Source organism: Giraffa tippelskirchi, chromosome 1, assembly GCF_054371585.1.
Source record: "Giraffa tippelskirchi isolate mGirTip1 chromosome 1, T2T-mGirTip1v1.2.pri, whole genome shotgun sequence".
Lineage (NCBI taxonomy): Eukaryota > Metazoa > Chordata > Mammalia > Artiodactyla > Giraffidae > Giraffa > Giraffa tippelskirchi.
The window spans coordinates 14,888,591-14,912,524 of NC_137275.1; the positions used below are offsets into that span (position 1 = coordinate 14,888,591).

A 23,934-nucleotide genomic window follows, 5' to 3' on the forward strand; every position below is an offset into this window, starting at 1 on the left:
AGTAGGCGATGGATTACATTTTGGATGTGTTGAAATTTTCAACTGTTCAGGATATTCAGGTAGGAAGATCCCACAAACCAATGGAAATGCAGGATATGAATTCAAAAGAAGGCAAGGCTGGCTAGAGAATCCGATTTGGGGCCTAGCCAGAGAAGTGATAATTACATTAGTGAGAGTACAGCCACTGAGAGTGCTGGGATAGAACAAACAGAAGAGCATCTCAATTATGGGCTCACACAAACCAGGGGAGGAAGAAAGAGGGAAACATGGGAAGGAATGGATAGAGAAGTGAGAGAATTAGGAAGGTGCTAGTACAGAAGGCTCCCCTGGTGGCTCAGCAGTAAAGAACCCACCTGCAATGCAGGAGATAATGGGTTCGATCCCTGGGTCAGGAAGATCCCCTGGAGGAGAAAATTGCAACCCACTCCAGTAATCTTGCCCAGAAAATCCCATGGACAGAGGAGCTGGGTGGTGTTGCAAAGGAGTCCAACACAACTGAGCAACTGAAGAGCAAGTATAGAAGTATATATAGGGCTTTCAGTTCTGTTAGGTTCTTTGGTGATTTTAAAGTTTTTCAGATGAATTACTTTATCATTCGCTTCGAGTTGGTATCATTCCTAGAGAAGTTTTGGGTATAGCATGAAAAAAGTGTAGGCTGCATCTGTGATTTACGTATTAAGTTAAAAGAAACAAAACAATGCTCCTTGAAAGTATCAGGGATATATATACTGTATATATGATGAGAAATTAACTGCCTTTGAAAAGGGCAGTTGCAAAAATATTTACAAGTATACACACTAAAGCATCAGTCACTCAGTGTGTCTGATTCTTTGCAACCCCATGGGCTGTAGTCCCCCATGAGGCTCCTCTGTCTGTGGGATTTCCCAGGCAAGAATACTGGAGTGGGTAGCCATTCCCTTCTCCAGGGGATCTTCCAGACCTAGTGATCGAACCCATGTCTCCTGCATTGCAGGCAGATTCTTTATCATCTGAGCCACCAGGGAAGCCTTGCCCTAGTTACAATCCTGGGAGAATGTAGTGTGGTAGAGAGAGCAGAAAACCAGAATCAGATAGTCTTGGGTCAAACCCTGTGACCTGCTTGAGGTACCTGTTTTCTCTTCTCAATAGCTGGAAAATCACATCACTAAACTACAGCATCTATTGTGATAGTTAAATGAAACAATGTATATGAAGTACCTGGTGCTTCCCAAGTAGCGCTATGGACAAAGGAGCCTGGTGGGCTACAGTCCATAGCGTCGAAAAGTCAGACACAACTGAAGCGACTTTGCATGCATGCACACACATATGAAGTACCTAGAACAGTAACCAAAACATAGTCAATGTTATCACACTAATAATGTTTTTGTGTTATGATTTTTTTTCGGCCACGCCAAGTGAGATCTTAGTTCCCCAACCACGGATTGAACCCTGTGCCCTCTGCATTGGAAATGCAGAGTCTTAACCACGGCACCACCACGGAAGTCCCTGTTAGGATTATATCTCCTTTGCAGTCCTCCTTGTATTTTCTCACTAGATGGCGGCAATGCTCCCTTAACTAATTTAAATGGGAAAGGACAACTTTCTGGAGGAGTTGAAATTAGTGAAGGCTTATCCAATACTCTGTGGATCAGCTGGTAAAGAATCCATCTGCAATGCGGGAGACCTGGGTTCAATCCCTGGGTTGGGAAGATGTCCTGGAGAAGGGGATGGCTGCCCACTCCAGTATTCTGGCCTGGAGAATTCCATGGGCTGTATAGTCCATGGGGTCACAAAGAGTTGGACACGACTGAGTGACTTTCACTTTCACTATCCAATAGGAAGATGTGTGTAGGGCATCAGAAAAACAGGGGGAGAGGTTATACAGAGTCAGAGAGAGAAGAGGAAGGAAGGGAGGAGAGAGGGAGGAAGGAAAAAGAGAAAGATGGAGAGGGAGGGAGAGAAATGTTTAGAAATAATTTGATATTTCAAAATAAAATACTGAAATAGTGATTATGGGGTGGCGCCAGAACGAGATCTTATTGAATATCGTTTCACATGCTATAGGATCTAGTGTTGTTTCTGTTTATAAATACACATAGGGAGTGGTGGTTACTATATACTGTTGACCCTTGGAGCTTCCCTGGTGGCTCAGATGGTAAAATCATCTGCTTGCAATGCTGGAGACCCGGGTTCAGACCCTTGAACAATGCAGGGGTCACGGGCATTGATCCCCATACAGTCAAATATCTGAGTATAACTTATAGTTGGCCCTCCATATCTGTGTTTCCTCTGTATTGACAGATTTATCCATCCTTGGATTATGTAATACTTATTTATTACTGAAAAAAAATCCACATATAAGTGGATATACACAGTTCAAACCCATGTTGTTCAAGTTTCAAGTGTAGTTTCTGTGTTGACAGTTTTTAAAGATCTATAGTGGTCCTAGGGCTTCCCTTAAATAATCTGCCTGCAATGCAGGAGACCCAGGTTTGATCCCTGGGTCGGAAAGATTCCCTGGAGAAGGAAATGGCAACCCACTCCAGTATTCTTGCCTGGAAAATTCCATGGACAGAGGAGCCTAGTGGGCTACAATCCATGAGGTCCCAAGAGTCCGACAAGACTTAGGAACTGGACCCACCACCATGGTGGTCCTAAAGAGATTTAGCAATATCAGCTGCCCAGTAAATGTCAATAAAACATAATGTGTTTTACTGTTCATTTTAATTAAATCATTAACCTCAATTGTAAAAATATGGCTATTTTCCTCTTTGCAAAACATTCCTTCTACATTAAGACACTTAATGGTACATTAGTTATCGATTGCTCTGTAACAGATATCTGTAAGGTTGGTGGCTTAAAATGATGATTGATTATCTCATTTTTTTCTGAGGGCCAGGAATCCTGAAGTGACTTGGTGAAGTGGTTCTGGCTTAGGCTCTCCCATGAAATTTCAGTGAAGACATGATCTGAGGCTACAGTCATCTGAAGGCCTGCCTGAGCCTTGGAGGACCTGATCCCAAGATGGTTCACTCACATGGTTGGTGTCAAGAGGCCTCAGCTCCTCACCAATTGTTGGCTAGAGGCCTTCATCCCACCGTATATGAATTTCTCTGTAAGTTGGCTTGGGCATCCTTCCAACATGCAGCTGACCTCTCCCAGGGTTAGTGATCCAAGAGACCACAAGAAGGAAGCCATAACAGCTTTTATGACCTGGTTTCAGAAGTCATGCTCTAATTTCCACCATATTTGTTCAAAGTGAGTCACACAGAAAATAACTACAATTGTCAGCAATATATATATGTATAAAAGAAATGGAGGTTCCCATGTGGAGAAATCAGTCTGATCTCTCTCAGTGTAACCACATCCTCTCCCTGCATCTTGATTTGTTCATCTACAAAAAGAAAACAGGCCAGGAAACCATGGCCATTTCAACTCTAAGGTAGTCTCTCTCTGCACCATCTGGGTGTGACCTTAGTTAACCTGGTCCTCTACCAGTGTGTCAACCCTACCAGCCTGTTCTAATTATGGCAGGAGCTAGTACCAGAAGTGGGCTTCCCAGGTGGCCCTAGTGATAAAGAACCCACCTGCCAATGAAGGAGATTTAAGAGATGCTCTCTCCATCCCTGGGTCTAGAAGATCCCCTGGAGGATGGCATGGCAATCTACTCCAGTATTGCTGCCTGGAGAATCCCATGGACAGAGGAACCCCACGGGCTACAGTCCACAGGGTCCCAAAGAGTCGGACAGGACTTAGCACAGTATCAGAAGTAGCTTGTCAAGGTGAAAAGGGTACTGGGTTTGGCTTCAAAGTGAAAGTCGCTCAGTGGTGTCCGACTTTTTGCGGCCCCATGGGCTATACAGTCCATGGAATTCTCCAGGCCAGACTACTGGAGTGGGTAGCCTTTCCACGCTCCAGGGGATCTTCCCAACCCAGGGATCGAACCCATATCTCCCGCATTGCAGGCGGATTCGTTACCAGCTGAGCCACAAGAGAAGCCCTTAGCTTCAAAAGTTGGCCCTGAAACTCACTTAGCTACCGGACCCTGTGCAGTCCTTCAATCTTAGTTCATTCTGCCTCTTTACAACTGGAATGTTAATCCCTTGCACATCCCATAAAGTTGTTAATAGGCTCAAATTCAGGTAACTGGGCATTTATCTTGTGTCAGAGAATTTACAGACCCGACCTTTGATCATCACAACAACCCTGTAAGATATAAAATATTATACTTGTTTTACAGGTGAAAGAAATTGAGGCTTAGACAATTTACGTAGGCAAGATTAACTTACAGTAATCAAGTGGCGGAATTAGGAGACCAACCCAGTTTTGACTCCAAAACCTGCGCGGAAAATAGAGGTAAACTATTTTCGTTTCAGATTTGCGGTGACCATCTGATGTAGTAAAACAGATTCGTCCTGAGTCACCATCCTGTAAGGACTTCAGAAACGTGTTAATCAGACCACGTTTTCGCAAGCCTACTTTGCCCATAACGCTCATCAGATGTCTGGCGCATCACTGTTTGAAGCGGCCCTGACGCATGAGGCATGCGCGAACTAACGCGGCTTCCTCCACACGTCAGAACATGGGCGCGTTTTTCTAAGTGCTGCCCCCAAACCAAGTCCCCAGGTCGCTGCACTCAACCCCCTCCCGGTCAGAAGCGTCGTTTTCAGGGAAAGCCTAGCTTACAAGCGCTCTTGCTCGCTGCGGACTTGGTTCCGTCAAGCGTGAGCCGGCCGTCTGCTGGGGGACGCCGAGCCCCGGGCCCCGACGGGACCTCTCGCGGGCGGCGCCGGCACCACAAAGCCCTTTATTGAGGCTCTGGCCTGACGCGGGGCCGCCCGCACCTCCAGGCGCGAGCAGGAAGGAGGGCTGTGCGCGCGGCCATGGGCGACTAGACGGGCGCGCGCTCGGCCCTCGACCCACGGGGGCCCCGTGACCCTCTCACACCCCAGCGCGGGTAATCGGGCGCCGGCGTCCTCTCGCGGGCACCACTCTCGCGAGGCCTAGGCGGAGTGGCCGCGCCCGGGGCGTGTGTGGCGTGGGTGGGAGGAGGGGCGGAGCTAGGCGTGGGTGGGAATGGCGCGCGGAGGGCCGGCCCCGCCCCCTCCGCGCAATCTTCCTTACCCCTTCCCTGTTCTCCTCCCTTCCCTCCTCTTCATCCCCTCTTCCTTCCCCTCTTTATCTCTCCTCCCCACCCCGGGCTCGGGAGGACCCGGATCCTCCCGGGATCTGCGCATCCAGCGGGGAGGACACCCATCCCGAAGCCTGAGCTGGAGGAGGCGTGGGAGTGGTGCATGAAGTGGGTCACATTTTAAGCGCAGATTTTTGCGAAAGGGAAAACTTGGGAGGAAGGTCTGCGTTCTTTAAAAGGGCTCGCGGGCGGAGGACGGAAAGTCCCTGTGCCCGCCCGTGCTTTGTGGCTTAACACTGCCACGTTTGAGACACGTTTTGGTGTTGAGGTTTTTTGAGCCCATTTGGCAGGCTTTAGGCAAGGACAGAGTACGGGGCCAGATGCTGATGCTGTTTACCTGGCATTTTCTCCTAACGTGGCAAGAAGTGATAAAATGAGTTCGCGGAAAAGAGAAGAGAATAGAGGTTCAGTTCATGAACATCGGTGAGGGAGGTTCTTAGATTCAGACATTTTTTTTTTCTGGATCTTTTTATTATTTGGATATTAAAATATTCAAGTGAATATTTTATCTTAATTAGGTGCGTTGCAATCATTTCAGGCAAAGTGAACAAGAATATCTGAGTCATTACATCAGACACTTGTGTTAGGAAATTGGACTGTAATAATTCACCATGGCTTATGGCTTGCAAAGAAAGAATGGAGTAGAAAAGCTTTTGCGGTGCAATTGTTATAAAGTGTAAGTATTTTTATCAGGTAAGCTCAGACTCAGAGTGGGGGGGTGTCCTTGTTAAAATAAAAGTGCTGGACATCCTTATGTTCCCCATGAGATACTGGACTGTATGAGGCATTTTCTGGTGCCTAGACACTGATTTTTTTTTTTTTTTTGATACTGATTTTTTAAAAGGAAAATGCTTTTACAAGGATTGTTAAATATTCTTACTTGGTTTTTTACAACAAAGCAAATTGCAAATGAGAAGACTAAAGTTTGGTAATATGATCAAAGTCCCAGAGTCATGTAGTAAGGGAGTGACAAGGATAGAAGTCTGAGTTTTCTTACTACAAAGCAACATTTTCTACTACTGACAACAACCTTAAAATACCTCTTTAGACAGTGTAAATCTAACTAAAAATGCCTTGGTGTCTGATACATCTTAACAGAACAGTTGATTAACTGGTACAGAGAGTCAGTTTTGCGTCCTGCGTATTTGGCGGGTAGTAAATGGACAATATAGGCTTTCCAATCAAAAGACTGGGGCTCTGAAAATGTAAATTGGTACAGTCACTGTGGAGAACAGTATGGAGGTTCCTTAAAAAAACTAAAAATAGAGCTACCATATAATCCTGCAGTTTGACTCCTGGGCATATATCTGGAAAAACATGATCTGAAAGGATATGTGCACCCCAGTGTTCACTGCAGCACTGTTTACAATAGCCAAGACATGGAAACAATCTAAATATCTATTGAAAGAGGAATGGATAAAGAAGTTGTGGTCCATATATACTCAGCCATTAAAAAGAATGAAATAATGCAATTTGCAACAACATGGATGGACCTAGAGAGTGTCATGCTAAGTGAAGTAAGTCAGACAGAGGAGGAGAAATGTGTATGACTGTCCTTATACATGGAATCTAAAAAGAAATAAACTTATTTACAAAACAGAGACTCACAGACTTAGAAAATGAACTTATGGTTGCTAGGGTGGGGGAGTTGAGGGGGGAAGGGATAGTTAAGAACTTTAGGAAATACTTTGTGTATACTCTGCTGTATTTAAAATGGGTAACCAACAAGGACCCATTGTTAGCAAAAGGAACTCTGCTCAAAAGAAAAAAAACAACAAAAAAACAAACTACCAAGAAAACCAGGGCTCAAAGCCTGACTTTGTCCCTGGCTGCCCAAGCTGCCTTGAGTAAATTACTTAACTTCTCTGTGCCTTGGCTTCCACATCTGTGAAATGGACAGATCAATACTGACACACATGGTATGGAATACAAATGAAGTAATGTGGGTAAGGTACTTGTATGTTGTCTAAAATAATAGTAAGCCCATAGTGAACATGGGTTGCTACTACATGAGAATTTCGCTCTGTAGTACTGTTGTGCTACCTTGTTTTAAATTTTTGAACTTGTTTTTTTAACCTCTCTGCTGCAATCTATGACATATTTATCATTGTGAGTCAATTGAATTTTACTTTTTGACAATATTCTAAGAAGGAAATGGAGACATCCCACGGGGTTATAAAACCAGAGTTATGGGAAAACTCATTATTGCCCTCGACTTAGATCTGTTAGTTCAGTATGACTTTAGACCTTGAACTATAGGCAAATAACCACTATAGTCATTGTTGCAAGCATAATTTTTATAGCAAAGATATTCCTATATTTGGAGAATGATTTAAAGCACGGATTCTGTGGTTTTGACTATATAGCATTTTGTACCATGAATCAGTTCAGTTCAGTCGCTTAGTTGTGTCCGACTCACTGATTCTGTGGTTTTGGCTATATAGCATTTTATATCATGAATAGTATCTGCAAAACCAGTGTCTTCTCTGTCAATCTCACAAGAAAATATTTGATATCATTCTGTTTATAAGAGCAGCTAAATTAAGAGGCAATGGCAACCCACTCTAGTGTTCTTGCCGGGAGAATCCCAGGGACGGCAGAGCCTGGTGGGCTGCCGTCTATGGGGTCGCACAGAGTTGGACACGACTGAAGTGACTTAGCAGCAGCAGCAGCAAATTAAGAGGAATAGAATGGTGTTCTTTGTCACTTAGTCATGTCCGACTCTGTGACCCCATGGATTGTAGCCTCCCAGGCACCTCTGTCCTTGGGGATTCTCCAGGCAAGAATAGTGGAGTGGGTTGCCATGCCCTCCTCCAGGGGATCTTCCAAACCTAGGGGTTGAACCCAGGTCTCCTGCATTATATGCCAATTCTTTACCATCTGAGCCACCAGGGAGGCCCAAGAATATTGGAGTGGGTAGCCTATCCCTTCTCCAGGGGATCTTCCTGACCCAGGAATCGAACTGGGGTCTCCTGTATTACAGGCAGATTCTTTCATTTGCTCAGGCAGTTTTTCACTTTGGGGATTTTTTGGTTAAGTAATTTTAGAAGATCAAAACCATTTAACATTTTTATTTTCAAATGCTTTGAAAGGAAAATAAAAATGTTATCTCTCATATCTCCATTCCCATCCCTATACTACCTGCTCAATCCCACTCAGGTAAAGTGTTTTATGTTTTCCTACAATTTCTGTCTCTTGTATGTGATATACATATGTACACATATATATACACACACATTTTTACACATGGGATTATATTGAACTTTACTCCCTCCCCTACACTATCTTGTGTAGCCTAGTGGTTAAGAGCATAGATTCTAGAATCTGATTTTCTGAGTTGAAATTTCAAACTCAAGCCTTGTGATCTTGAGTAAATTGTAGATTTTAGATATTTATGACTTAGATTTTAGAACACTTTTGTTCTTTTAGTCCATATTGCCATCAGTGTCTCAGTTGTATTCACATCATTTATATAAACCTGTATTATGCATGTGTGCATACATATATGTATATACACACTCTTATATAGGTATGCATTGATATATTTGTACATGCATTAAAATTTCAAACCCAAACCTTGTGACCTTGAGTAAATTTTTCTCTGCTCCTGCTTCCCAACCTGTAAAATAAGAGTAATAGCACCTTGCCTACTTCATAGATTACTGTGGCAATTAAATGTGTTTATATATGTAAACTGATTAAAAGAGTATCTAGCATGTAGTAGGTGCTAGATAAACATTAACTGTTTGATTGCTCATCTTTCCAAATCCATAGATAAGGATGAACCTCATTCTTTCATTACATATGTGTACTACAGTTTAGCCAGGCTCTTCTTTGTAGACATTAAGACTACTTTGTGAGGTTTTTTGGATAAGCAATGCTTCACTGAGGATTCTTTTAAATACATCTTTGTGTATTTGTTCAGGTGCATTTATGATAATTGTAGACTTCAAGTCACTCCTTAAGGTTAGATGATAAAGTAACAAGGAAGCTGGAGGAGGAAGACGGATGGCATGTGTGTGATAAGCTCATTTCGCCTACCTGTACCGAAGCAGGTCTTTCCCCTTTCCTGGTACACATGAATTCACATTGACTGTAGCTGAGAAACATAGTTGATACTTAAAACTTCCAAAGTAGGATACATAAAACAATCCATTAAAATTTCATCGTGATTATTTTTAAATACTGTAGTTTGGGATTTCATTCCTTTCTCCTGTTTTCTAAGGATTCTGTTAATACTTCTAAATACACCTGGGTTACATCTCAGCTCTGGTTCTCCGTTAACTTCTGAGTCTTTGTTCCCTTGTCTTACCTCCATGGTGTTGTAAAGATTAAAATCAGATCATGGACTTCCCTGATGGTCCAGTGGCTAAGACTCCATGCTCCCAATGCAGGGGGTATGGGTTTGATTCCTGGTCAGAGAACTAGATCCCACATGCCAAAACTAAGAGTTTGCATGGTGCAACTAAGATCTAGCACAGCCAAATAAATATTTCTAAAAAATTAAAAAAAAAATCAGATCACACTCTCAAAGCTTTACTGTGTGCCAAGCACCATATTCAGTATATTCCATTTGTTCCTTCCCTAATGTGATCATATTTTTGATCAACCAAGAAAGACTTGGAGCTTACAGTTTTTAACTACATCCTCTTTAAAGACATGGAAAGATTGGATTGACTCCATGGAGGCTGTTTTTTGAGCTAAAGTTCCTATCATTGTAATTTATGGTTATTTTTCAAAGTATTAATATCTCTACATTGAAAGATTATAAGATGTTGATTTAAGGCTCCTTCTCCTGATTTTGATTTGCAACTCTGGAAAATCCTGAATACTCCTCTGCAAACCAAAATCTCTAGTGGAAAATGGAACTGAGAATGCAAATGTCTTATCTATATCCTGTCATCGATGTCAATCAATGTTTATTGAATGAGTTAATTTTTGCCCCAGACAGGAACCCTGGGAACTTGCATTACTCACAAAGACGTGGTACTCGAAACTAGCCAGCATCAAGTTGCCTTTCTTGGAAGAAATTGCATTTGGTGGCTGTGTACACCTCAAAAAATGTAAAACCATTAAGGATGATCTGCTCCCTTCAGCAGAATGTAAGTTATGTAGGAACTAATTGCAAATTTTGTGTGTTATTTTGATTATTAGACATGTGTTTAAATCTGCTCATTCACACCCATGCTTCTTATCTGTGTAGCCCTGTTTTCTTGTTTAGTATTCAAGAATGTGGATTTTTCTGTGTGATAAATATTCATCTTGGACTAAACTATACCTGGTAAAACATGTCAGTTGGTTTGCTTCGTGTATTTTATTTTTCAGCCATCCAATGTGAAAGGGAGTATGAAATGAAGCGCTTGAATAACCTGAAATGTCAGGAAAATGCAGCCAAGAAAATTCAGTTTTCCCTACGGGAAAGGCCAGTTGGTTTGAGAAGACCTCTTCCACCTAAGTGACTGTTATCTCACAGTTGAATCTGTTCTCTGTGGTTTTTGCATCCAAAGAGGATGAAGGACTCTGACCTTTCCCTTTGTGCAGTCGGATGCGTACATCTGAATGCCCCCTGGTGGATGAGCCAGCTCCTGTGGGTTATCGGACAGCTCTTAGCCAACAGCTCTTAGCCGACAGCTCTGAAAGATCTGTGTCCCAGCCGCGTACTTGTACCGTTGTATCACAGGCAACAGCACTGTAAGTAGATGAAAATGTCGCTGGCATTGAGTCACTTGTGCTATTCATTTTGAATTTTGTAAAATTGCACCAAGGTAAGGGGAAACTCTGTCAGAGGCATTGCCCCCTGCCCCCAAGAGACATTATTTTGAAGAATATTTTGAATTTTCATCTTTGAGACCCCCAAGGAGGTGCCAAAAAAGGAGAGAGACGAATTATTTTTAAAATGTAAAAAATTTTGTTAAAGAAAAATTGTGGGTTTCATTTTAGTAACCTAGTTTCCAGTTTTCAATGAAACATCATTTATTATTCTCATGTGGTAGTTTATTTTTTAAAAAGTATTTATTTGATTGTACCAGGTCTTAGTTGCAGCATGTGGGATCTTTTAGTTGTGGCATGTGGGATCTATTAATAATTCCCCGACCAGGGGTCAAACATGGCCCCCCTGCATTGAATGGAGCATGGAGTCCTGGCCACTGGACCACCAGGGAAGTCCCTCTCATGTGGAACTTTAAAGTGCCAAGTTTAAAGTTTTTGTTTTCAAAAAATCATCTTTTTGCTTTTGCCTGTTTTTATACTGTCTCTCTGGGATGCCCTCTGGAGCATGTGGAACGCACATACATATGTGAAAATGACATGAAAATACAAAGACAGCATCTGTGAGGAAAACTCACTTGTACAGAGTGGTTGGAGAATGGGGAATTGATTAACTGGAAAGAATTGGATTTGCATGAACCAATTTTCCTAGAATTTGAATCCAGTAAAGTACACTTGGATATGAAGGCTATATTTAAGCACAATTAAGTGTTTATTGTAGGCTTCTCAGCTGGTTCAGCAGTAGAGAAACTTCCTGCCAATGCAGGAGACCTTGGTTTGATCCCTGGGTAGGGTATATCCCGTGGAGAAGGAAATGGCAACCCACTCCAGTATTCTTGCCAGGAAATGCCATGGACAGAGGAGCCTGGTGGGCTACAGTCCATGGGGTTGTGAATGAGTCAGACACGACTTAGCGACTCAACAACAACAAACAATGTGTGCAGTATTTAGCAACTGAGTTCACTCTAGTCTCTCAGTTGTGTCTGACTCTTTGCAACTCCATGGACTGCAGCATGCCAGTCTTTCCTGTCCATCACCAACTCCTGGAGCTTGCTCAAACTCATGTCCATCGAGTTGGTAATGCCATCCAACCATCTCATCCTCTGTGGTCTCCTTCTGCTCCTGCCTTCAGTCTTTCCCAGCATCAAGGTCTTTTCCAGTGATTCAATTCTTCACATCTGATGGCCAAACTATTGGAGTTTCAGCTTCAACATCAGTCTGTTAATGAACACCCAGGGCTGATCTCCTTTAGGATAGACTGGTTGAATCTCCTTGCAGTCCAAGGGACTCTCAAGAGTCTTCTCCAACACCACAGTTCAAAAGCATCAATTCTTCGGCGCTTAGCTTTCTTTACGGTCCCCATTTCATATCCATACATGACTACTGGAAAAACCATAGCTTTGAGTAGATGGACCTTTGTTGGCGAAGTAATGTCTCTGCTTTTTAAAATACTGTCTAGGTTGGTCATAGTTTTTCTTCCAAGGAGCAAGCATCTTTTAATTTCATGGCTGCAGTCACCATCTGCAGTAATTTTGGAGCCCAAGAAAATAAAGTCTGTCACTGTTTCCATTATTTCCCCATCTGTTTGCCATGAAGTGATGGGACCGGATGCCATGATCTTCATTTTTTGAGTGTTGAATTTTAAGCCAACTTTTTCACTCTCCTCTTTCACTTTCATCAAGAGGCTCTTTAGTTCCTCTTTGTTTTCTGCCGTGAGGGTGGTGTCATCTGCATATCTGAGGTTATTGATATTTCTGCTGGCAATCTTGATTCCAGCTTGTGCTTCATCCAGTCCAGCATTTCTCATGATGTACTCTGCATATAAGTTAAATAAGCAGGGTGACAATATTCAGCCTTGACGTGCTCCTTTCCCAATTTGGAACCAGTCTGTTGTTCCATGTCCAGTTCTAACTGTTGCTTTTTGATCTGCATACAGATTTCTCAGGAGGCAGGTCAGGTGGTCTGGTATTCCCATCTCTTTAGGAATTTTCCACAGTTTGTTATGATCCACACAGTCAAAGGCTTTGGCATAGTCAATCAAGCAGAAGTAGATGTTTTTCTGGAACTCTCTTGCTGTTTCTATGATCCAACAGATGTTGGCGATTTGATCTCTGGGTCCTCTGCCTTTCCTAAATCCAGCTTGACCATTGGAAGTTCTTGATTCATGTACTGTTGAAGACTTGCTTGGAGAATTTTGAGCATTACTTTGCTAGCGTGTGAGATGAGTGCAATTGTGCAGTAGTTTGAACATCCTTTGGCATTGCCTTTCTTTGGGATTGGAATGAAAACTGACTTTTTCCAGTCCTGTGGCCACTGCTGAGTTTTCCAAATTTGCTGGCATATTGAGTGCATCACTTTCACAGCATCATCTTTTAGGATTTGAAATAGCTCAACTGGAATTCCATCACTTCCACTAGCTTTGTTCATAGTGATGCTTCCTAAGGCCCACTTGACTTCGAATTCCAGGATGTCTGGCTCTAGGTGAGTGATCACACCATTGTGGTTATCTGGGTCATTGAGATCTTTTTTGTATAGTTCTGTGTATTCTTGCCACCTCTTCTTAATATCTTCTGCTTCTGTTAGGTCTGTACCATTTCTGTCCTTTATTGTGACCATCTTTGCATGAAATGTTTTCTTGGTATCTCTAATTTTCTTGAAGAGATCTCTAGTCTTTCCCAGTCTATTGTTTTTCTTCTATTTCTTTGCGTTGATCACTTAGGAAGGCTTTCTTATCTTTCCTTGCTATTCTTTGGAACTCTGCATTCAGATGCTTATATCTTTCCTTTTCTCCTTTGCCTTTCACTTCTCTTCATTTCTCAGCCATTTGTAAGGCCTCCTCAGACAACCATTTTGCCTTTTTCCATTTCTTTTTCTTGGGGATGGTTTTGATCACTGCCTCCTGTACAGTGTCATGAACCTTCATCCATAGTTCTTCAGGCACTCTGTCTATCAAATCTAATCCCTTGAATCTATTTGTCACTTCCACTTTATAATTGAAAGGGATTTGATTTAGGTCATATCTGAATGGTCTAGTGGTTTTCCTTACTTTCTTCAGTTTGAGTCTGACTTTGGCAATACGGAGTTCATGATCTGAGCCACAGTCAGCTCCTGGTCTTGTCTTTGCTGACTGTATAGATCTTCCCATCTTTGGCTAATTTTGGTGTTGACCATCTGGTGATGTTCATGTTTAGAGTTTTCTCTTGTGTTGTTGGAAGAGGGTGTTTGCTATGACCAGTGCGTTCTCTTGGCAAAACTCTGTTAGCCTTTGACCTGCTTCATTTTGTATTCCGAGGTCAAACTTGCCTGTTACTCCAGGTATCTCTTGACTTCCTACTTTTGCATTCCAGCACCCTATAATGAAAAAGACATCTTTTTGGGGTGTTAGTTCTAGAAGGTTTTTTAGGTCTTTGTAGAACCGTTCAACTTCAGCTTCTTCAGCATTAGTGGTTGGGGTATAGACATGGATTACTGTGATACTGAATTGTTTGCCTTGGAAACAAACAGGGATCATTCTGTCATTTTTGAGATTGCACCCAAGTACTGCATTTTGGACTCTTTTGTTGACTATGAGGGCTCCTCCACTTCTTCTAAGGGATTCTTGCCCACAGTAGTAGATATAATGATCATCTGAGTAAAATTCACCCATTTCAATTCCTAAAATGTTGATGTTCACTCTTGCCATCTCCCGTTGGACCACTTCCAATTTAGAGAGTCGTGTCCAGCTCTTTAGCGACTGCATGGGCTGGGCCCACCAGGCTCCTCTGTCCATGGGATTCCCAGGCAAGAATACTTGACTAGGTAGCCATTTCCTTCTCCAGGGGATCTTCCTGACTCAGGGATTGAACCTGCATCTCCTGCATTGGCAGGCAGGTTCTTTACCACTAAGCCACCTGGGAATTGCTTTTCAGTGTATTTATCACTCAATCAACCCCAAGCTCTTTTCCAGTTGTTAATGTTCTTAGAACATTCCTATATATTCTATCATTTCATCCTCCTGAGAAGTCCTCTGAGAAAGACTTGCTGTAACCTGAGCTGTTTATTTGTACACTCAGAACTAGCTCTCCTATGGTTTCTAGATTACCATCGGGGGGATCCATTTCATACTCTTTAGTGTAGGTACTTCTGTTTCCTATGTGCCTCATCATCTTCTTTCTTGCTTCATTCCTTTATTATCATGGAATATGTCCTCCAGTAGTCACCTGAGAAAGGGTGCATGTGGGTAAAAAATTTAAGGTCTTATTGCCCAAAGTCTTTATTTTACTCAGGCTTCATTGATAGATTGGCTGGGTATGGAATTCTAGGTTGCAAATATGTTCCTGTAATATTTTGAGTGTGCTCATTATGTCTGACTCTTTGGGATGCCATAGACTGTAGCCTGTCAGTCTCCTCTGTCCATGGAATTTCCCAGGCAAGAATACTGGAGTGGATTGCCATTTCCTCCTCCAGGGGATCTTCCCTACCTAGGGATCAAACCCAGGTCTCTTACATTTTGAAGGCCTTGTTTAATTCTGTTTAGTTTTTAATATTGTTAGTGAGCATTCCTAAAGCTGGTTTTACTCCAGACCCTTTCCTTAGAATCTGCTTTTTTTTTTTCTCTCTCTCTCTGGAAACTATGGCATCTCCTCCTAGATCCCAGTATTCTGATTGATAGGAATCATGGTGGAAGACTATTTATATCCAATGTAGCATAGATATTTAGAGCACTGAGTGTAGGGCATGGGTCAAATGGGTTTGCATGCCAGCTCCATCACTTATCAGCTGTGTCATCTCAGACAATTTTTTTTTCTTGTTAACTGCACCCCAGGGCATGTGGGGTCTTAGCTGCCTCTTAGTTCCCTGACCAGGGATTGGACCTCCACCTTCTGAATTGGAAGTGTGGAGTCAGGCAAATTATTTAACTTCTCTGTCCTTTAGTGACAGTTATGACAAGTAAATGAGTTAATATGTAAGGCACTTAGACCAGTGCCTGGCATAAGAGTAAGCACTAACACTGACATCATTAGCTATCAATACTCTTACCAGAACTCACTGTGCTTGGCACTCCACAGGTCCTTCCAAGCTGGAAATTCATGTCCCTCAGTTCTGGGAAATTAAATTATTTCATGGGTAGTTCCATCTTTGCATTTTCTTTTTTATTTTTTTAATATTTTTTTCTTTTTTAAAATTTATTTATTTTTAGTTGAAGGATAATTGCTTTACAGTATTTGGTTGGTTTCTGTCAAACATCAAATAGTTCAGTTGGTATTGGCCATCTTTTCCGTTTCTGTATTTTCTTTTTCTTACTTTTTGGTCATGACTCACAGCATGCAGGGTCTTAGTTCCCTGACCAGGGATTGAATCCCCCCCCTGCAGTGGAAGTGTGGGGTCTTAACCACTGAGCCACCAGGGAACTCCCTATTTCTCCTCTCTTATTTCTTATTTTAGTTATTTGGGTCCTCTCTTTTTTCTTCTTGTTGAGCCTGGACAGAAGTTTGTTGATCAAAAAAAAATTTTTATTGAAGTATGTTTGATTGAAATGTTGCCACTTTTGGGGAGTGATCAGGGGATTTGATACCAGCTGTTTCTTCTCTGTATATACTTTGACATATGTATTTGTCACTTTTATTGGTGTGTCAATGGCTATACCAGAAACTGTATATATTTAAAATACAATTTGAGTTTTGACACTTGAAGGATCATCATCACAGTTAAGACAATGAACATATCCACCTCCTCTAGAGTTTTCTCATGTGCCTTATAATCCATTCTTTCTCACTGCTCGCTTCCCATCTCCAGCCCCAGGAAACTACTGATCTAACTGCTTTCCAGTACTATAGACTGATTTGTGTTTTTGAAAATTTCCTCTACATGCAAAATATAATATGTAATATTTTTTTAGTCTGGCTTCTTTTGCTCAGCATAATTATTTTGAGATTCCTCCATGTTGCTGTGTGTATATTCCTTTTTATTGCTGAGTGGTGTTCTGTTGTATGAATATACCCTTGTGTTTATCCGTGAATTCATTGATTAATGTGTGGGTTGTTTCCAGTTTTGCGTGCTTACACATCAAGCTGCTTTGAGCATTGTGTGGGCATATGTTTTAATTTCTCTTAGGTGGAAACTTCAAGGAGAGGAATGCCCAGATTGTATAGTAGGTGTATGTTTAACCTGGCATGTTTTCAAGTCTCTGTTTTAGTTCTGAAGAAATCATGGGGCTAGATGAAGGATTTGTAACTTCCCCAAAGTGACACAGCTTTAAAGGAATGGAATTCAAAGTCCAACATCTTCCAGAAACCTATACTGTTAAGCCACCTGCTTCGTCCAGTTTGGCCTGGATGCCTGTTTGACCTATTGAGAAAGCTGAGATCAGAGAATATGGCTGGTTTGGGGCAAATAGGAATTGCGAACGACACAGGATGGAATGAGACAGGTTTGATCCCTGCCTCATCTTATTATGGCAGCCCTGGACCACAGCAGGCCTTCTGGGCAGCAGGATGATTTCCAGTAAGTGTGCTGAGTTAAGAATACATGTTTTCTAGGTTGTTAGCTTCAAAGGGGAAGAAAGAAGGAAAGAGTTGGACCATGTGTACCCACTTTATCCTTCCAGACTTATCGGTTAGCTCCACTTCCCTTGGGGTGGAATGAGTAAGGGGGCAGAAAGAGGCCAGGAGTATAATGCTGTTGGAACTCCCTTTACATGGAAGGGAACACCCAGGATTGAGGTGTTCTTTCTGAATACCTTTATGTGTGATAACATACAAGACAGATAAGGTCTTCTCGAGACAGAATAGGTAAAAAGATGATCAGTGTCACGGTGAAGTGTAAGAGGTAAGACCCCATGACTTCTGTTGTATGTATTTGGAGAGTTCTCAGATGATCTTCTGTATGAAGAATATATTGAGGCCATTCTTAAATCCTTTCGGACATTTAGGAGAGCCACTTACAGGAGAACTGGCAAGAACCACAGTGTTTTAGATCTCATATGACCCTGAGAGTGAAAAGTGAAAGTTTTAGTCGCTCAGTTGTGTCCAACTCTTTGCAACTCCATGGACTGTAGCCCGCCATGCTTCTCTGTCCATGTAATTCTCCAGGCAAGAATATTGGAGTGGGTAGCCATTCTCTTCTCCAGGGGATCTTCCCAACCCAGGGATCAAATCTGGGTCTCCTGCATTGGCAGGTGGGTTCTTTACCATCTGAGCCTCCAGGGAAGTCCCCATATGACCTTTCTTCTAAAGGTTGTTTGAATATTTTGGTCCAGTCCTGTGTATGCTTTTGCTTTTGAACTACTCCCAAGAGAAGACTCTTGAGAGTCTCTTGGACTGCAAGGAGATCAAACCAGTCAATCCTGAAGGAAATTAATCCTGAATATTCATTGGAAGGCCTGATGCTAAAGCTGAAGCTCCAATACTTTGGCCAGTTGATGCAAACAGCTGACTCATTAGAAAAGACCCTGATGCTGGGAAAGATTGAAGGCAGGAGAAGAAGGGGACAACAGAGGTCGGATGCATCACTGACTCAATGGACATGAGTTTTTGCAAGCTCCGAGAGACGGTGAAGGACAGGGAAGCCTGGAGTACTGCAGTCCACGGGGTCACAAAGAGTTGGACACAACTGAGAGAGTGAACAACAAACCTGTGTATCACTCCCTGGATAATTTCTGATTGGTAATTCATTCAGTTGCTGTTCATTTCAACAGTATTTATTTGGTTCTGATAATTTGTCAGCAGTGCTTGGTACTAGGATTTAAAGATGAGCAAGACCCAGTCTTGTCCATTTGTTAAATGATAAACCTTTAACTTGTTTCCAGTTTTCATTATTACAGATAATGCTTCTGTGAACATAGTTAAACAAGTCTCTTTATGCAGTTGTGTGGGAATTTTAATCCAGACTCGATGCCTAGAAATGGAATTTCTACATCATCGGATGCACATTTTTGTTCTGCAAAATAACACCAAATTGCTCTCCAAATGGCTGTACCAGTATATACCTCTAGTGGTTTATGAATATATTGGACATTTGCCTTTTTGTTTGTTTGTTCATTTTTGGGACTGCCCAGAACCTAACCTCATGTCTGTGGTTTTGTGAGCTGAAAAGCCAGATTCTTTCTCTGCCTGATCCCAAGAGCCTGGGCATGGGCATATGGCCAGAATATACCAACCAGATGCTTCCTCCTGGGACATTTAATCTGGAGCGGGAGAGGCACAGAAGCTAAGCTGGTTTGGCATTGACTTCAGTGACAGTGTCATGGTATCCAGTGTCCAGAGGCAGAGGTGGAAGTATTATTGATGGCATCAGGTTCATCTTAACAGACTCTTCCCATGATATTATTTTAGCTGTGATTCTGGGTTTCTTGAAGTTGCTGGACTGACCTGTTTTCTGAATTTTATTCTTCAGCCTTCTTATTCATATAGTTCATACTGTGAGCTCTCCAATAGTCTTTCAACAAATTCCAGCTGTCCTACCAGAATTGAGTGTGGTGCGCTGATTTCTAACTATTAATCTCAATATGTCGAGGCTTATGAAATCAATATAGTGGGTCTTAGCAACATTTTAAAAATGAAACACTATAGAATAGAAATATTGGTGTTCATTGACTGTGATAAGGGTAGGGATTGTTTCATGAAACATACACACATATAAACATGCACATATGTGTCCTAGGTTGCTAAGTAAAATGCTTTTCTTAGTTTAGGTTATCATTCAGAGATTTGAAAAATAGTGACCTAGTGTTTAAGATCATGATCTTTGGAATTGACTTGCCAGCCATATGGCACTGGGCAAGTTACTTTAGCTCTGTACTTTACTGTCCTAATTTGTAAACTGGTAGTATTCAGAGGCTGCTAGCTTTCTACAAAAATTATTTTCTCCTTTTTTCAAAGCTATGGTATTTTTTGAAAGTCAGTTCAAGCTGCTGCAAGAGGATACCAAAGACTGGGTGGCTTAAACAACAAGCGTTTGTTTCTCACAGTTCTGGAGGCTGGAAGTCCAAGATCAGGGTGTCAGCACTGTCAGATTCTTGGTGAGTGCCCATGTTCTGGTTTACGGATGGTCTCCTTTTGTTCTGTCTCACATGATGGAGAAAGAGATCAGCTCTCTTGTGTCTCTTAAGGGCACTAATCCTATTCATGAGGGCTCCACCATCATGACCTAAATACCACCCAAAGGCCCCACCTCCAAATAATACCACAGTGGGGAATCCCCCTTCAACATGAATTTGGGGGGACACAAACATTCAGTCCATAGTTGTGTTGTAGCCGAACACATGACTGTACAGCTAGGCCATATCTGCTAGTTGCTTATACTAAGTGTGGGGATGCAGCTAAGTTCTTGCCAATGGAATATGTACCGTTTTCACATCTGAACCTTGAAAGGCGTTGTGTGTACCTGCTCCATTACCCTTTCCCTTTCTTGGTGGGTGGAACCCTGGTGTGGTTATCATCCAGCTCTGGCCATGTAGACAGTGATAATGTAGACCAAATAGACAACAAAATGGAGGGGACCTGGGTTTTGAATTCACCAATGTTTGCTACTCACATCAAGATTATTGAATATGAGAGAAATGTCTTTGTTTTCTAAGCCATTGCATTTTGAGTTCTTTTTGTTGTATAAATATTGTCTTTACCCCAACTAATACACTATCTCATGGAGCTGCTGAGGATTATTTGAGCAATTCCTCATGTATAATAAGTACTAAGTATGGTTAAAGTCAAAGTGTTAGTCGCTCAGGTGTGTCCGACTCTTTGCAACCCCATGGACTATAGCCTGCCAGCCTCCTCTGTCCATGGAATTTTCCAGGCAAGAATACTGGAGTGGGTAGCCATTCCCTTCTTCTGGGGATCTTCCCAGCCCAGGGATCTAACTTGGGTCTCCCACACTGCAGGCAGATTATTTTACTGTCTGAGACACCAGGAAAGCCTCACTAATTTATAAATAAGGTATACCTGTTATTAATTTTTTTGAAATCAAAAACTCTGATTAGTAAGATGAAGGGTAAATTTAGCTCAGTGGTTCCTTGTGAGGGGTGATTTTTTCCTCCTCCCTCTCCCCCTCAGGGGATGTTTGGCAATGCCTAGAAACATTTTTGGCTACTTTAACTGAAGGGTATTACAAAGGCCTCTAGTGGGTAGAGTTCAGTGATGCTGCTAAATATTCTACAATATACAGAACAGCACCCCCCCACCCCAGCCCCCACACATAATATAGAGCTCCAAATGTCAATAGTTTCAAGGCTAAAACCCTGATCTGGCTGATTGGTTTAAGCTATTCTGAATACAGGAACAGAAGTTTGTGTCAAATTGTGTGACTGAGAATTACGAGGTGGGGTATTTCCCTGAAAGAAATGCCATGCTATTTTACCATGGCAGGAGAATGACAGCTGGGCAGCAGTGAATAGATGTCTCCAGTTACCTTTTTGAACACTCCCATTCATTTACACCCTTCTTTTTATATATAAACCCACTCACTTATTCCTCAAAATCATAACCAGTTCCAAGTCCAGGATTTCAGAGTGATACACAGTCGTTCTCTTTAGTGTGGATCTTGTGACCGTTAGCTAAGTAATATGCCATTAACTCTAACACAATTGTTATATCATGATGGAGAGAGAACAGAATGGATACATATAAGACCATCTTTCATCCTATAGATAGATGGTTTGGGTCACAGTGCTGCCATTTCTTCCTTGGTGTTTGGGGGCAGATAGCAGAGGAGTTGCTGAATCTATTCAGACTTCACTGAGCTACCAATCCACCATTATGGAGCCCAAGATGAAACTGAATTACAATTTTCTTTTGCTTCACTTGGGAGTTAAAGGGGTAGGGAACAAGATGACAGAGGCACTGACAGGGAGGCTTAGTGATGTTTTCATTGTCTTTCAGAACAGATATAACCTGTGAAAAAAACCTAGTGACCATGGTTTACTTTATTTTTAATCACGGACATATCCTTCCCGTGTAGCTCAGTTGGTAAAGAATCTGCCTGCAATGCTGGAGACCTGGGTTCAATTCCTGGGTTGGGAAGATCCCTTGGAGAAGGAAATGGCAACCTACTCCAGTATTCTTGCCTGGAGAATCCCATGAACAGAGGAGCCTGGCAGGCTACAGTCCATGGGATTGCCAAGAGTCAGACATGACTTAGCACTGTCTTAGAGAAGGAAAAAGTTGCCAGTGTATCAGGCATCTCAGTCTGTTTTGGATTTGCTACTAATAAGCTCATTTCCTCCATTCATGTGCTCCGTTCAGTCTCAGTCTCTCTCCTCTTCAAGTCATCTACCTTCACTCTAAAGACCTGTTTTTCACTTTGAGATTTTCACAGGATTGGAATGTAGGTGTAGCCTCCTTCATGCACTGCAATGGTAGGTGCCATTTTTCCTACATCAAATCAGCTCTGTCAAAACAGCTTTTTCCAAGTGCCGGGAACAAACTGCTTCTCATTATTTTAGAGATTGCTCACCAAATGGGTATTTCCATTGGAATTTAGTCTCTTGCTCTCACCACATATGTCGAACAGCTAAGAAGAGAATAACCTGAACCCAACAAATAACCAAACATTTCCTGAGCTTCATTACCTGAACCACCTCCTTCCCCAGGAGCTCTGTTGCATCAAACTTTGGGTGTTCCCTTGAGAGTGACTGTCAGAACTCGAGCACTGCAATTTTGTTGTTGTTGTTCAGTTGCTAAGTCGTGTCCAACTCTTTGTGATCCCATGGCAGCACCACAGGCTCCTCTGTCCTCCACTGTCTCCTGGAGTTTGTTCAGATTGATGTCCATTGAGTCAGAGATGCTCTCTAACCATCTAGATTCAAGGGATTAGGTCTGGTAGACAGAGTGCCTGAAGAACTATGGATGGAGTTCGTAGCATTGTACAGGAGGCGGTGACTAAAATCATCCCAAAGGAAAAGAAACGCAGGAAGGCGAAGTTGGTTGTCTGATGGAGGCTTTACAAATAGCTGAGACAAGAAAAGTGGAAGGCAAAGGAGAAAGGGAAAGATATACCCAACTGAATGCACTGCAGTTTAACAATATCAAAATTACTTTACATACATTACATTAAAATTACTTTACATACATAGCTGGCTTCATTTCGTTCAAGAGAAGAAGCAGGTAGTTTCATATGGTGGTCTCTTTTCATCATGGAATTGCATGACTCTTTAGCATTTGAAAGAAATTACTAAATTTTATTAACAAAAGTCTTTGAAAAGCAAATCAGAAAATTGTAAGCAGGAGCAAAGAACTATTTATTTTTGGTACTGACATAGTTATTTTTCTCAGTTAGATGTAACAGATGTTTGTAATAATAATAACTAATAATAATGACAACACAAAAGCTAATATTTAATGAGCACTTAAATGTCCCAGGCAGGGTAGCTAGAAATGGTCTGATCAAAAAACCTAGAAATTTATACCAGATGCTTGAGATTGATCCCTGGTTTTCCTACAAAATACTTGAACTCAGCAGCACTCTATATTTTTATTAATTTTGGCTACTGTACTAGGTATGTGAGCTCCTGGTTGAGCAGTTAAAGGTAGAGAAAAAATAGTCATGGCTTTAGGGTTTAACCTCTGCTAAAAGTGTCGAAAGAAAAGGTAAATGGCCACTTTCATCATGACTGTAAAATGTCTGACTTTCCTACTTCCACTCATTTTTGGTAGTTGATTGCTGAGTTTTGCTTATGTATTTTTTTAGGAAGACCTCTATAAAGTAACTTACAACCAACAGTGAGTGCTAGGAAATATTCTTTATATTTAAGATCATGAATGTTTGAATCATGTAATTTCTTCAAAACAAAGGAGTTATTCAGACATGTAAATTAGGACATTACCTTTCTAGTAACATTTGTATCATTTATATCATTACCTTTTCATAAACATTTATATCAGTTAGCAGATGTTTACTGTGCACCTGTATTTCAGCACCTGAATTAAGGGTTTAGGAAGGTGAATAACAGCAACCAGGATGTGATTTTATTTTATTTAAATTTTTTCTTTTTTTTTTTGGCTGCATTGGGTCTAGTTGTGGCA

General features: G+C 41.7%; 2 protein-coding genes and 1 long non-coding RNA gene across 18 annotated transcripts in view; 2 read left to right on the top strand and 1 right to left on the bottom strand.

The window, feature by feature from the left end:
• LOC145542706 (uncharacterized) overlaps window positions 1–4,938 on the bottom strand; it is a 23,336-nt gene extending 18,398 nt beyond the window's left edge. For both annotated transcript variants that reach the window (XR_014080081.1, XR_014080079.1), the window contains exons 1-3: window positions 4,666–4,938; window positions 4,269–4,416; window positions 1,198–1,314 (exon numbers count right to left, since the gene is read on the bottom strand). This is a non-coding gene — a long non-coding RNA (uncharacterized LOC145542706). The remainder of the gene's footprint in view (window positions 1–1,197; window positions 1,315–4,268; window positions 4,417–4,665) is intronic.
• Window positions 1–10,889, top strand: part of C1H4orf36 (chromosome 1 C4orf36 homolog) — a 17,936-nt gene extending 7,047 nt beyond the window's left edge. For 2 of the 12 annotated variants that reach the window (XM_081582046.1, XM_081582068.1), the window contains 5 exons: window positions 2,873–3,094; window positions 4,220–4,335; window positions 5,709–5,846; window positions 10,118–10,272; window positions 10,496–10,889. In XM_081582046.1, coding sequence (XP_081438172.1) covers window positions 5,782–5,846; window positions 10,118–10,272; window positions 10,496–10,629 — 354 coding nt within the window. In that variant the 5' untranslated portion in view covers window positions 2,873–3,094; window positions 4,220–4,335; window positions 5,709–5,781 and the 3' untranslated portion in view covers window positions 10,630–10,889. Of the gene's footprint in view, window positions 1–2,872; window positions 3,095–3,141; window positions 3,238–4,219; window positions 4,336–4,827; window positions 4,937–5,220; window positions 5,279–5,533; window positions 5,594–5,688; window positions 5,847–10,117; window positions 10,273–10,495 lie in introns of those variants that run through there. The other 10 variants (XM_081582034.1, XM_081582057.1, XM_081582095.1 and 7 more) reach the window with 10 other exon arrangements.
• The window catches only part of SLC10A6 (solute carrier family 10 member 6), a 55,182-nt gene continuing 41,743 nt past the window's right edge, over window positions 10,496–23,934 (top strand). For 3 of the 4 annotated variants that reach the window (XM_081581987.1, XM_081581979.1, XM_081582008.1), the window contains exons 1-2: window positions 10,496–10,861; window positions 19,795–19,934. The gene's annotated coding sequence lies outside the window, so the exon portion shown is untranslated. The remainder of the gene's footprint in view (window positions 10,862–19,794; window positions 19,935–23,934) is intronic. The other variant, XM_081581997.1, reaches the window with a different exon arrangement.